General features: G+C 40.7%; 1 protein-coding gene across 4 annotated transcripts in view; it reads right to left on the bottom strand.

The window, feature by feature from the left end:
* Nucleotides 1-14592, bottom strand: part of mgmt (O-6-methylguanine-DNA methyltransferase) — a 45809-nt gene that overhangs the window by 14409 nt on the left and 16808 nt on the right. For 2 of the 4 annotated variants that reach the window (XM_035754393.2, XM_035754397.2), the window contains one exon: nucleotides 13537-13609. In XM_035754393.2, coding sequence (XP_035610286.1) covers nucleotides 13537-13609 — 73 coding nt within the window. Of the gene's footprint in view, nucleotides 1-429; nucleotides 2073-8112; nucleotides 13610-14592 lie in introns of those variants that run through there. The other 2 variants (XM_035754394.2, XM_035754396.2) reach the window with 2 other exon arrangements.

Here is a 14592-nt window from a genome sequence, read left to right on the forward strand (position 1 = left end):
AGTGAAATAGGAACCAGAAAGGGTTTGGCGGAAAACGATGATAACGTCTACCCTGGGAGATGTAAGGTCACGGGGCCACCCCTCTGCTCTAGTGGACCCTGGGTTAGGGCGCACCGGAGACTGCTGAAACTGGTGCTGCTCCTGGCCGCAATAGAGACAGAGCCCCAGCGGTCTCTGGCGATGCTGCTCTGTCGCGGAGAGGTGTGTGGCCCCTACCTCCATGGGTTCAGGCTCTGCCTCAGGACAGCCAAAGGAGAGAGGCAAGTGGCGAGGTGGACACTGGCGCTCCCGAAGAAAGTTATCCAGATGGATGGTCGAGATGAGAGCGTTCAAGGATACGTTGTCATCCCGACATGCCAACTCCCGCTGGACCTCCTCGCGCACACCACTGTGGAATAGAGTGCAGAGCGCCGGCTCAATCCACCCACCTCAGGCTGCCACAGTGTGAAAGGTGAGGGCGCACTAAGCAGCAGTTTGGCCATCCTGCCGGAGCTGGAAGAGTAGCTCGCCTCCCTTTCTACCCTCTGGAGGATGATCGAAGACCGTCCTGAACAATGCCAGGAATCTCTCATACAAACCCAGCTCCTCTTCTCTTCTCTCCCAGGTGGTTGTAGCCCACTCCAATGCCCATCCGGTCAGCAGGGAAATTACCGTGGCAACCTTGGAGCTCTCGGTGAAGTTTGCCAGGTATGTGTAATGATGGGTTGCCATGACTGGTGGTTAGTAGACCGGTGACATCGAGCGCCGGAGAGGGGGAGTGGGAGTAGATGTGACAGGTCCCTGCTGAAAAAGTTTGAATACCACTGCTCATCAAGTGTCCTTGAGCACCGTTAGTTTTACGTTGATGTTACGCTGGTGGTGATAATTGGACAATTATTTACTTGATTCTGGGCAGCTTTCAGCATAGTGCAGAAATGCATTCTTGCCAATAACTCTGTGGCCATATCTGTTTTACAATCTGATACTGTAGCAGGAAATTTCAGGTTGATAAGAGGTTGTGAGTTCAAATCCCAGGTAAGGCTGAGTCCCAAGTGTGGTCACAGTGCAACATTTTAGAAGATTGTACAGCATTGAAATCAGAATACAGCAGCATACTGTCATTTTATAAAAATAACACCTTGAAGTTGTCGTATATATTTACTTTATTTTTACTGTTTCTTTCGGCAAAGTGCAGAAACATATTCTTGGCAATAAATGTACAGACATGGTGGCGCAGGAGGAACTTCAGGTAGCTAACAACCAAAAGATTGTGAGTTAAAATCCTAAGTGAGGTTGAGTTGCGACTAATCAACATACATCAGCATACTGTCCTTTAACATTAACACCTTAATTTAGGTGTTAAAACACAGTAACTGGTTGTAGATTTATCGTATTTTCACCACAACTAGACACAAACCTCCAGTGTACCATCATACAACATTCTGAGAAATGAAATGTTGCATCCCCATGTTGTTTTAACATGTTGCTTCACATGTTGTCATGTTATCACATTAACTTGACATAAAATCACGTGTTCACATGGGTGACCACTGGTCTGTCTATCTGCAATCCGGTCTGCTTGAAAAAGTATCCTAATGGTAAACAATTATTTGATACTATATTAATGATCTAGTGTATTTTAGACCCATATATGCAGGATTTACTATATTTTTCTTCCATAAAGCACACTCAACCAAGAACAGTCATAGTACAGAAACCAAGGTCAGAAAGTGAGAGACGACAGTGATAAAATAATATCACTTCAACTGCATTTTTATGCCATACTCTGACACATAGAACTCCCTTCATAGTACCCCTCAGTAGTGCTTTGTCCACTAGTTCTGGATATGATATCATCTATTAATAATGTATTGGCAATGGATTACATAAAAAGAGACCAGAAATAACATCCAATATTCATGCCCCCTGAGCTTGACTGTGTCCATTCCTTTTGGCCCATAAAACCTTACCCCATTTCCATATCCGCTGAGGGTCGCGACAGGTTTGCCGCACAAAGACTCACAGAACAGCTCAACTCAGGAAAAGGGCTGTAAAAATTGGGTGGATTTCTGAACCCTTATGAAACAGTACTCCTAGAAAGAAAGAAAAAAAATCAAATTTCAGCGCCTGTGAAAAACCTGGTACTGTATTTCTCCCTTTAATTGTGCCCCTTCAAAAATTGACGGGCCTCTGAAACATTGCATGAATCACACAGAGTTATTGTAGTCCCCTTGTCTGGGAATGTTGTTACAACATCTGCATATTATAGAAAGTAATGGAAGTAGCAGAGGTGGCAGCTGCAAAGCAACAGGAAGCGTGACATTTTCAGTCAGAACCGCTGTACAAACCACTAACTGTCTACCAGCCATGGTCTTACAGTCGACACTGAGTGGGAGACACTGTGACAAACAGGCAGGGTCTGAGAGCTGTGTCCTAGGGGGGTGACAGCACCAGTTTGACTGTCAATGAGGATCATTAACAGTGTGTTTTAAAGAAACCTGAACAGTGATTAGGAAGCTTGAGACAGGGTCCTCGATCAACTGACACAAAATTGTTCAAATACTCTTACCACATATCCCTGAACTCCCCAGAGTATGTGCCTGGACCCTTACCTGTATCTTACTGTTCAGCCTTAAAACCTTTCTCAGCACCCAGCATGTAATTCCCCCCCATTCACTCAAAAAAACTAGGGCACTATAAAAACATTATAATTTACATCCTCTAAAAGAACATGTCTCATAAATTGTCTACACGCTACAGAAAATACTATCCTTCATGGCCTTATGAAGACGTCTCCACCTAACAGAGCGATGGCCAACAAAAGCCTGCGTGTTAGGGTCTTTCCTGAAGAGTCCTTGTCACACGCAGGTTAGCGTTTTTCATCATGCATCTTGTTCTGGAGGCTTTCCTGGTCACCAGCTAGCACGTCGTAAAATCTGATTTTAAACCTAACCTGAAAAAAGCAAAAAACAACAAAAAATCCATACATTTTTACACTATAGCCAATTTTCCCTTCGCAGCTGGCCTATCTAAGGACACTCCCAGCTGGCCTATCTAAGGACACTCCCAGCTGGCCTATCTAAGGACACTCCCAGCTGGCCTATCTAAGGACACTCCCAGCTGGCCTATCTAAGGAGAAATTCCTCAGTACTGCCTCCAGGACAAGATTCATGACAATAAACGTCAACACCGCGCCAAACCTCTGTGATTATCGTTGCTTTTTAGCAGTGTCCAGGCCTGCCAATACTGCTGTTCCATAAATGAATTTGGCCCTTCGTCAACAAATTACCTAACACGCAGAACTGTGTATGTGTCAGATTCAATTCCAATCCACAGGCTTTTGTAGTGCCATGGCAGGTTGACTTAATTATAAATCATCAATCATAATAAAATAATCACATCTATATTATTTTAAATAAAATATCTCAAACATTTTAAAGATACTGAGTTGTTACATATTGTCATGTTTGATTGGGCCAGGTGTATTTCTTATATAATGGATAATAATTAATCATGACTAGTCAGAGAAAGCTTTCCTGTAAAAGGAAACTCCAGCTCCACCAATCAAACACATATAACTGATCAACAATTATCTCTGGATGAGTCCAGAGCTTGACACATACAGTAGACCTGCATGAGTATTTATATGAACATGGAATCCAATTTGTAACACACTTTACAACACAGTATAAATACTGTATACACTAATGTTATTGACTACTACTACATTCAGACAGACTTCTATATTACATCCAGATGCCATAGATACCCCCACGTCAATTTAAAATATAATTAAACTGATAGAATTACAGAAAAACAAGACACTAGACATTGGTCAATATCTATAGTGCACCTTCTCGAGTCATACAGAACTTCTAATAGGTAAAGTGTATTTCTCACAAGGCTGCAGACAGTATTTGGCACCGAGGCTCTTATTTTCTCTCTCCCTGATCCAGTCCACTCCTGTCCCAGACTCGTCATATAGATCGCAGTCTGCGGGGGCCAGAGGTGCTGACGGAGCCCAGATGCTCCCAGTCTGTCTGGGGGACTGGGGAGACTGGTGCCAGGGGGTCCTGGAGCCTCTGAAGTGCCGCCCCTTCGTCAACAGAACAAGGCTAGACCTGCACTTTCTGAGACACTCTGGTTCCCACTCTCTAAAAACTAGGCTGTAGTCGTAGGTTAATAATATGTGAAGGAATACACACACTCAGTCACACTCAGCCCATGTCTCTCCCTGCAGTGCATACAGCACCACACACGTTCACCAGTTCACACAGACACTCCCACACAAACACAAGTCTGAGTGTTCTGGACTATATGCTACCTTTTGGAGATTCCCTTATGGAAAAAATCTTGTGATCTTATGTGAAGTTAATGATAACATGAAACTACACATGTGAAAACATGATCTCCTGTGAAGAAATAAATGTGACAACATGAAGATGCAAAATTTCAACATGTGATACACTATATATACAAATGTTTGTGGACACCCCTTCAAATGAGTGGATTTGGCTATTTCAGCCACACCCGTTGCTGACAGCACACAGCCATGTAATCTCCATAGACGTACATTGGCAATAGAATAGCCTTATTTGAAGAAGTCAGAGATTTTCAACGTGGCACCGTCATTGGATGCCACCTTTTCAACAACTCAGTTCGTAAAATTTCTGACCTGCTAGATCTGCCCCGGTCAACTGTAAGTGCTGTTATTGTGAAGTGGAAACATCTAGCAGCAACAACGGCTCAGCCGCGAAGTAGTAGGCCACGCAAGCTCACAGAACGGAACAACCGAGTGCTGAAGCGAGTAAAGCGTAGCGAGTAAAAATTGTCTGTCCTCAGTCGCAACACTCACTACCGAGTTCCAAGAACTGTTTGTCGGGAGCTTCATGAAATGGGTTTCCATGGCCGAGATCAGTGTGGAAGAACTTGACTGGCCTGCACAGAGCCCTGACCTCAACCCCATCGAACACCTTTGGGATTAATTGTAACTAGGTCTGTTAACCTGTTACTCCTACCCCCTACTTTTTCGAACATTCTGTTAAAAATCGTGCAACATTTCAGCGCCCTGCTGCTCATGCCAGGAATATAGTATATGCATATGATTAGTATGTGTGGATAGAAAACACTCAGACGTTTATAAAACTGGTTAAATCCCGGCTGTGACTATAACAGAACGTGCGTTTCATCGAAAAGTGCAGGAAAATCTGATCACTGAAAATGGAAAAATATATCCATGCGCGACTTGAACCCATTGATAAAGGTGAACCACATTTAATGGGGCTGAGGTTGCAATACCTACAGCTTCCACACGTTGTCTAGAGTCTTGTCATTTGCCTACTATTTGTTTCTTGGTCAAACAGACGCAAGGCAGCGCATTTCTTCCGGTCTCCGACCGGATATTTTGGTTGAGATTTACCCGGACATTATTTCCAGACGGACAGCTAAAGAATATACTTCGCCTCGTGATCAATTTGATCGCTTATTAACGTTTACTAATACCTAACTAATACCTAACCTTTTGTAATACTAATGCATTACAAAAGTATTTCGAAGTGTTTTGTGAAAGTTTATCGCCAACTTTTTTAATTAAAAAAAATGACGTTACGTTATAAGACGCTATTTTTTTTCGTTTATCACACAGTCTTCATAGATCGATATCTAGGCTATATATGGACCGATTTAATCGAAAAAAAGACCCAATAGTGATTATGGGACATCTAGGAGTGCCAACAAAGAAGATGGTCAAAGGTAATGAATGTTTTATATTTTATTTGTGCGGTTTGTGTAGCGACGACTATGCTAATTATTTTGTTTACGTCCCCTGAAGGTCTTTTGGGGTGTTACATGCTATCAGATAATAGCTTCTCATGCTTTTGCCGAAAAGCATTTTAAAAATCTGACTTGTTGCCTGGATTCACAACTAGTGTAGCTTTAATTCAATACCCTGCATGTGTATTTTAATGAACGTTTGAGTTTTAACTAGTACTATTAGCATTTAGCGCATTTGCATTTCCAGATGTCTAGATGGGACGCCTGCGTGTCAGTTTGGAGCAAGAGGTTAAGTATTACTGCCACACTGGTGGTCACGAGTCATGAAGGAAGTCAAAACCACGTGACCGTTTAGTCACGTAACTAGGCTTCTCCAAGCTCTGATGCTGCTGATGGTCATTAGTAGCCTACCAAACTTACTAACTGCCTGGTACTCAGCACTCTATTGTCCCGCTAATCATCCTGACATCAATGCAAATGTAATCGAAAATCTAATCAAACATTTCATGAGTGCCCATGAGCCCATGTTGCGCAACATTTCTATAGGCTATGCAATTGCGCAAGAAAACAGGGTGATGGTCTCTACTAAAAGGAGGATCCCATCAGCTTTCTATAGACTAGGCCTACTTTCTTAACTTTCATAATATTAAGTACATTGTTTATCTTTACAACAGGAGTGTAGCATACCTGGCTGGCATGACAGGAAAAGTGTCCTCCATTCGTTACTTAAGTGCATAGATGACATATTTTTTCCACTGCCCCTGTATCGAGACAGATGCATGATAATGGTCCATTCTAAATCAAAACAAATGTCACACATATATGATTTAGTATATGTAAAGACAAGATTAAATCAATAATAGTCTGATGGGTGACAATATTAGCCTATCACTTGTGAATTACATACCACTTGTGAATAATGTCCAGCTTAAGAAACTGCTTTTTTTTCTTCGACTTTTTCGAATCATAGTGGCACACCTCATGTAGTCTAGCCCATAGGCCTATAGGTTTTGATAAGGTTTGTACTAAAGGACATTAATCCACTTTATAACGGATGTAGAGCCTAACTGGCATACATAAGCAGCATGTGAGGTTCAAGTTTGGGGAAGATCATTTTCACAATAAAATGCACCTTTATAATAAAAGCTTTGCATGAGTAATAGCATTTGCGGTCACTTTTGATAATGGTGTTTTCCCGCTAATGCAACATTGGTGATTATAGCCTTCTGCCGTGTGCGCATTGCTGCGCTTATAATGTGAAGAAATAGCCTAATAGTTTATCAACATTTTAAGCTAAATGTTCAGATCTGTTATCAATCACATTGTGTTTTTTGATGCTAGTGGCTGTATTAATTTGGGATCTATTGCATCCCACAACTGTCCCAGACTAAGTTTGGAATATTTATTTACTGCAGAGAATAAAATAGGTAGACTTTTGTACTATTGTGATAATAGATTTACATAGTCTAGTGCTTTTGCTGTTCGTTAGGCCACCTCATCTTGTTGGCTGACAAAAAGTAAATGTGGACAGTTCTTCCAATATCTTCGATATGCACCTTGAAATTGGATAAGGACGCATGCATTTGTGTCCCTGATGTCTGTCTTCACTTGTAGCCTGTGAGAAAGACCCGATCATGTGATGGAGAGCCATGTGAGTGAGAGGCGCTTTGGGCCGCAAAAGGCATCCATTTTTTTTAGGGTGCATTATGGACACAAATGGGATGCCGCTGTGAAATTCGAGTAATTATCAAGAGCTTGTCAAATTGTGAATGAGAGACTATTGAAATGTATACAGCCTGCGCAAAAAACAAAGCAGAGCTCATGCCTTTTAAGAAACTTAAAAAAAAAATAATCATCAGAGTCTCATCATGCAGCCTTACAATGTATTTAAAATAAAAAATATAGTCCAAAGTTCGTAGAATAACTAAAGTCACATTAATAACTATAAATTAAGTATATAGGGGTACCTATTTCTTTGTTAACCGCTCAACACAGAATAGACACATGTGCGCACTCCCTCAAATCGTTTGGAGAAAATGTTTATATTTTATTCAGCTTTGTTCAATTGTAGTCTTCATTCTATAAATTCTTCATTCTATACTTTTATTTACAAAGCCATTTTGGGTTTACTACCTTTTTATTTGGGCATTTTTATTGTTCAGAAATGTGGTGGGTACTCTCTTTGTTCGCTGGACTTTATCCTAACTCTTCCAAATGTCCGAACTGAATTTGGTAAAAGGGCTTTTATGTACTCTGCGCCATCGTCTTGGAACGCCTTAGAAAATACTTTTAATGTAACGATTCTCCTCTTCGTCTAAGGAAGAGTAGTCAAGATTGGACAAACACGCAGCGTGGTAAGTGTCCATGTTAATATTTTAATATAACAGAACACGAAACAAAAATAACAACGAGAATGTAAGAAACGAAACAGTCCTGTCAGGTGAAACAACACAAAACAACTACCCACAAACACAGGTGGGAACAGGCTACCTAAGTATGGTTCTCAATCAGAGACGATAGACAGCTGCCTCTGATTGGGAACCATACCAGGCCAAACACAGAAATAAAAAACATAGAACAAAACATAGAATGCCCACCCCAACTCAAGCCCTGACCAAACCAAAATAGAGACATAAAAAAGGTACTAAGGTCAGGACGTGACATTTAAACTGGAACAACTTGTCCCGATTGGTATTTTTACATCACTGATGAATGATCTTGAGACTGATTCCCTGACCTGTCAATGTTTTTCATTTGCTGTTTTTGATTTTGTTATACTCTTGTGAATTCTATGCTTTTTACTAGATTACTTGTAGTTTTTCATGTTGTTTGTCTGTAATTTTTGTATTGACTTGGTGATGCCTATCTTGGCCAAGACGCTCTTGAAAAAGAGATTTTAAATCTCAATGAGCCCTTCCTGGTTCAATAAAGTTTAAATAAATAAATAAAATTAAAATTAAATAATGCCACGGAATGCTAAGCAAATCTTGTCCGCTATATGAACTAGTGTAGACCACAGCCATTTGACATAGCCACATCAGGACCTAACATATTTCTTCTGAAATAGACTACATTTTCTTCAAATCATGCATCTTTAGACCTGTCTAAAATAAATAATGGATTTATTGTGAATGTGTAGGCTATATTACATGGATATATTAGACTTTTAAAAAAGTAGATGTTACAAAGGTCTGCATCAGTGGCTTGTAGGCTGTGGAAGCCAGGACATGCTAAATGTGTTTGTTAATTAAAGGTAAAATACCGTGAGACCGACAGTTATCTGCTTCACAATCACCGGCTGATGACATTTCGTGACCGCCACAGCCCTAATTGTACACCGACTGCGAGCCAGGCCTAATCGCCCAACCTCACTAATGCTCTTGTGGCTGAAAGGAAGCATGTCCCCACAGCAATGTTCCGACATCTAGTGAAAAGCCTTCCCAGAAGAGTGGAGGCAGTTATAGCAGCAAAGGGGGGACCAACTCCATATTAATATCCATGATTTTGGAATGAGATGTTTGACGAGCAGGTGTCCATATACTACACGTGACAACATTTGAGTGTTTTCACGTGAAACGGCAATTCCACGCGAGTTAGGTTTACACATGTGAAAATGCAAATGAGATTTTCACATTAAAGTTTTTCACATGTAAATCTGCAATTCACATGAGGTAAAAATATTTTATCCTACTCACATGTGAAAAGGTGTTGAGCTCAACATTTTATACATGTAAACATATGGTTTCACATGAGAACAACCGACCTCACGTGTCTCTTTTGTTTTCACATGAACATTTCAGCTCAAAATGTGAAAACAGCTATTTCACATAATATGTGAAAATGTGAAAATCACATTTTCACATGTGAATGTCTTTATTCAACATGATCACTTAGTGCTGACTATTCAATATGATCCGACCTGGGACTTGAACTCACAACCGTCTGGATTTAGAGTATGCTGATCTTTCTACTGCACCACAAAGTATGTAGCACTCACTGAAGTCCCCTACAGATTCAATACCTATAATACATATCAGCCCTTAGCAACAGAGTGCCATCTGCACTGCAATTTTAGTTATCAGCTAATCTGACTATTCTCTCATCATTGCTTTTATTGACTTATTTCAGCAATTTGAGGGTTTTCTGTATAGTTGTCTAATGTTGTTGGGGCATATTGTTTTGTTTTAATGTTACTCCTGAATCACTATGATAAATATAACAGTTTTTCTTGTGTATTTTTTTTTAACAAAGCTGAGGTTTACTTTAAAGTCCAAAGAGTAGGAATACAGGTTAAATCAGTTATTGACGTAGACATGGTGGTGTAGCAGGAAGATCAGGATACTATGAACCACGAGGTTCTGAGTTCAAATCCCAGATAAGGACATGTTGAATAATAATCACTGTTTGAATAATAAAAACTGTGTGAATTAACATGCACAACATGTTGAAAACACTGCAACTGCATGACATCCTAACAACTTATTTTGGTTTGCAGAGGGCATCACCTGTGAAATCTCATGAAATATCATCACATGATTTCACATGTGAAGCAAAACATTGACATTTTCACATGTGGTTTTTCTGTAAGGGTTAACATTATGTGTGACATTGCAGATGATACAATGTGTCCACTGCCAAACTCAGACCGCATCTGCATGGCCTTGCCCCTGCCTAGCTACATCCGCAGTGTATTAGACTGCTGGAGCAGCAGCTGTGGAAGCTGGTCTGGCTGCATGGTGCCTTGGTGTCAGGGCCTCGGAGAGGCATCATGACAGAGGGGGAGGGAACATGATAGGGCAGTGGAGCCCAGTATAATATCGGTCTGTTGGTCAATGCTTATCTGCATGTGTAATACTCTGGAATCTCAAAGGCATTATACTGCCTCTTGCTGGGTGCTGTGTTCTAGTTCTACTAACATGTTGAGGTACTAGAATACACAACCAAACGGTATGTGTAAGCCTACAGTGTAAAATGAGGCTGCTGGACTGATGTACATATTGCATGATAGGTAAGCAGAGAAGGACTTTTATAGAAATTGCCGATGCGAGTTGTGACTACACTGGTATGTGATGGATTAGTATAGGGAGTAACTATGGTCGACTGTGTGAGGTTGGAGCACAGAGTGTCTGTATTTGATGTGGGGGCAGACAATTACTGTGTTATGAGGAGGGATGGCAGGATATGAGATGAGAAGTAGGGAGTTACATTAGAGACAGCATAAACCTTATGAAATGGAATGGTGTGAAATATTGTTACAGAAGCCAAAATACATCTTAACAGTATCAGCAATGATTAATTCAGCCTGACTTGGTCACATCCTTGTAATAACGATGTGAATGCCACCGACCCTTTCCTCGGGCCTCCAGAAGCTCTTTTGAGTGTGTGTGTGTGTGCACGTGTGTGTGTGTGTGAGGGCGTTAATAAATGTTGAATCAAACGCTGCACGAGACACCCACACTCCTTAAGGGTTGCCCATTAGCGGTGTGTGGGTGTATGGGGAGTTTATCAGTGTCTGGGTGATTTATGAAGTCAGACTCAATATCATCCACTTTACCCCCACACACATGCCTGCACACACACACACAGACACACACACAGACACACACACACACGCACGCACACAGAGGCAAATATTAGGACAAAATTTGAGGTTTCACAGAGATTAACAGAGCGGATAATAAAATAGTCTCAACCGCTTTTAATGGTGTCCATAATGCCATTATAATTCCATTGAATCACATGGCCAGGATGACAGAGGACTTGCACATGCATGATACTAATAAGTTATCAAAGTGCATAACGCATTTTTCTCTGATCCCTGAACTGTATCGGCCAAACTACTCACACATCTGCTAATCTGTCAGCCTGTCTCTCTGACTAAATACATAGAACGTATCGTTTACCTTTTACTCCCTCTGTTGTGTGGTGAAGCCTATTACATAGACTTGACTTAGCCACAAGCAAAGAGGGCGCTTACAGTGCACTTCAGAGTGTGCTCCTTTTAAATATGATCCCCTGGTGGCTCTGTCACAGCAGCCTTGGTTACGGGCTGACTGAAGCCTGTAGCCACCACAGGCATCATTAGTCCTGTGTGAAACCACACACTGAAATGCATTCTTCATCTGACGGTCTACAGCCTTCTGCCTGCTTGCTTCAACATCGAGGCTGGACTTGTGCTCTGATGGCACAGTGCTGTAAGTGAGTCCAACAGTACAGATGCATTCAAAGATGCTTCAAAATGTACTACAGTTCAGTAGACATTGATTAATCAGTAAAAGTCAGTGAGATACTGGTTTGCAAAAATAGAATAGCAGAAATGATATAATGCATAGATTAAAATGACTGTCAATCTAATCCTCACAGAAAAATGTCCACGCACTCTTTACAAGGCTGCTTTCATATACCTCGCTGTCAGGAAAAATATTTAATTTATCTCAATGGCATCAAATTGGAAATTGATCCCATTGTTCAACTGAAGAATTGAAAGCTGAATTTGTATGCCTGTTTCCCGTTCTACACTGCCCTCTAATGGAAATCATCATTTTTACAAGAAAGAAGCTCTAATATTATTCTCTGAATGGTGCTTCAAATTTCAGCCACATTTGAGATGGCTAACTGAACACAATAACATCTATTGCAAACTATATCTCCAGTTTGTTCCGGTCTAACTACAAAATTTAAAATAATTAAGTGACTGGTTATGCAAGATGAAGCTTTTGAAACTTTAAATGTATTTATGAAAAATTGAAATACATTTCAACACTGTCGTTGTAGGTGAATCTTAAATGAAGAAAAACTAATGACTCACAAACAATTTCAAGCCTTTTTCCTGGATGTTGAACAAAGCATTCACTTGGCAGGAAATACAATAACCAATGAAAGGTACAAAGAGTGATTTAGCATAGGGAGGAAAACGATTCAAGTGACATATTTTTGGGGAAATAATTATTTAGAGAAACCATTCCAACAATAACTGGCAACCCAAACTGGCACCCATGGGAACATATGTTTGTAATTCCTAATGTTCAATGTTAAAGTTATTTTAGTGCCTTCTAATTTCAGACCAACATTAACTATACAGTATGATTAGTAGAACATAAGACCAGTAGTATTGGCATACACATAGTTGTTCTTTATGGGTGTGATTGTCCTGTCTTGTCCCACTGCAGTATAGTTAGAATCTATTTCACTGTGCTGCCGGAATGCAGAAAGCGTTGTTACTGCCGTTCTAAAACTGAGGGTCAACGAGGGGGCGCAGACTGAGGCCTCTACACTAACCCCACTAACACTTTATTCTTTCACATGAATTCAATTAGAACACAGACTGGACAGTCGGACAAAGCAGAACAGAAGCAGATATAAAATCAAAACATGAAAGCTCTCCCTTGGGTTATAGACAGCATTTTCAAAATAAGGCACAGCTGACACACATTTCAACTGTGAAGCCGCCCCATGTGCACATGTCACGCAACTATGTACAGGTTTCCTCAGCTGTGGTTCATTGTTGACATCGCATCTTGCTTACTGTTGTATTTCACAAAGCAGGATAAAGGAGTTAACAGTCAAAAATAATAGTTGGTGTTCACTCATATAACACAAAGAAAGCTCTTAACTGCTTCAGGAAGTACAGTGGTTTCAGAATGGTTCTAGTAGTTGTCTGGATAACACGTCAACCCTGCTTTGTAAAATAGAACCCCACACTGGTCTTACTATATCACGTCATTGTGCTTCAGTCTTCCTCTCTGACCTTCTCGTGGGTGAGCAGCCATTGTTTGAGATGGTTACCTTTGCCGCCCATGTACATCCCACTCTGACCACTGCTGGAGATGACGCGGTGGCAGGGGATGAGAAGAGGCACCTGAGGTGAAGAGATGAATAAAAGAGCATATTTTGGCAATATTGGGGGTACAATTGGTTGAACAAGCCTCTCCTTATGTTTCACACCACTAGTTATGAAGATAATACGCCCATGTCATAACAACGTTTAGTCAAGTGACGTGACAATTCAGGGACTGCATTCTCATGTTGACACAGACAGACACTGTGAATGTAGCATAATTGTTGATGCTTTGATAACACAGAACCACTGAGGCGTCCCTGATTTGCTATATATGAAAACATGAATCTACAACATTTTCCCTTCATTTGATCATGTAAAAAAGCCACGTCAAAAGTGTCTTTGTTTGATCGTGAACGGATCCACATTGAACGTGAACTCTCAGTCTTTGGTTATAAATGATTTTTGACTCTTTAATAGTATAAAGCAAAGCAGCAATCAAAAATTAATGGGCAAAAACACCAGCAGGATGAATATTCAATGGAGAGGGTGTCAACATTAAGATCTGATAACCCTGTGATCATTAAAAAGAGGAAGTCGATGGTGCGTTTACTCTTGTTGCAGATGACTGCCAGGGGGTCTGGAGTTCTTTGTAAACTAAATGAGTGGTGAAGGATAAAACAAGTGAGAGTACACAAGTTCATTCATTGTGGAATCCCAACAAGAATAGTGGCAATAGGGCGGGCACTTCATAACAGTTGTTTGCATTTTCAAACGTTAGCCCAGCTTACATCGAGTTGCTCTTTTGCCGCCTGTATATTGCCTGCATATTACCTGGATTTTGCTGTCATGATCAAATATTAAAAACATGTTATTAGTAATTACATATTAGCTGGCATAGCCCTGTAATTTAACTAGATTTCACCAGTTCAGGGTTGGTTGTCACAGTTTGATGGCTGTACCTTCAGCCCTTCTCTTACTGTAGGAAATCCTGTGTGTTTTAAATCGATCATTAAAACCACTCTCATGTCAACAGCAATAAAACCTTCAGACCCCAGATTAAC

This window comes from Oncorhynchus keta, chromosome 36, assembly GCF_023373465.1.
Source record: "Oncorhynchus keta strain PuntledgeMale-10-30-2019 chromosome 36, Oket_V2, whole genome shotgun sequence".
In the NCBI taxonomy this organism is placed as follows: Eukaryota; Metazoa; Chordata; class Actinopteri; order Salmoniformes; family Salmonidae; genus Oncorhynchus; species Oncorhynchus keta.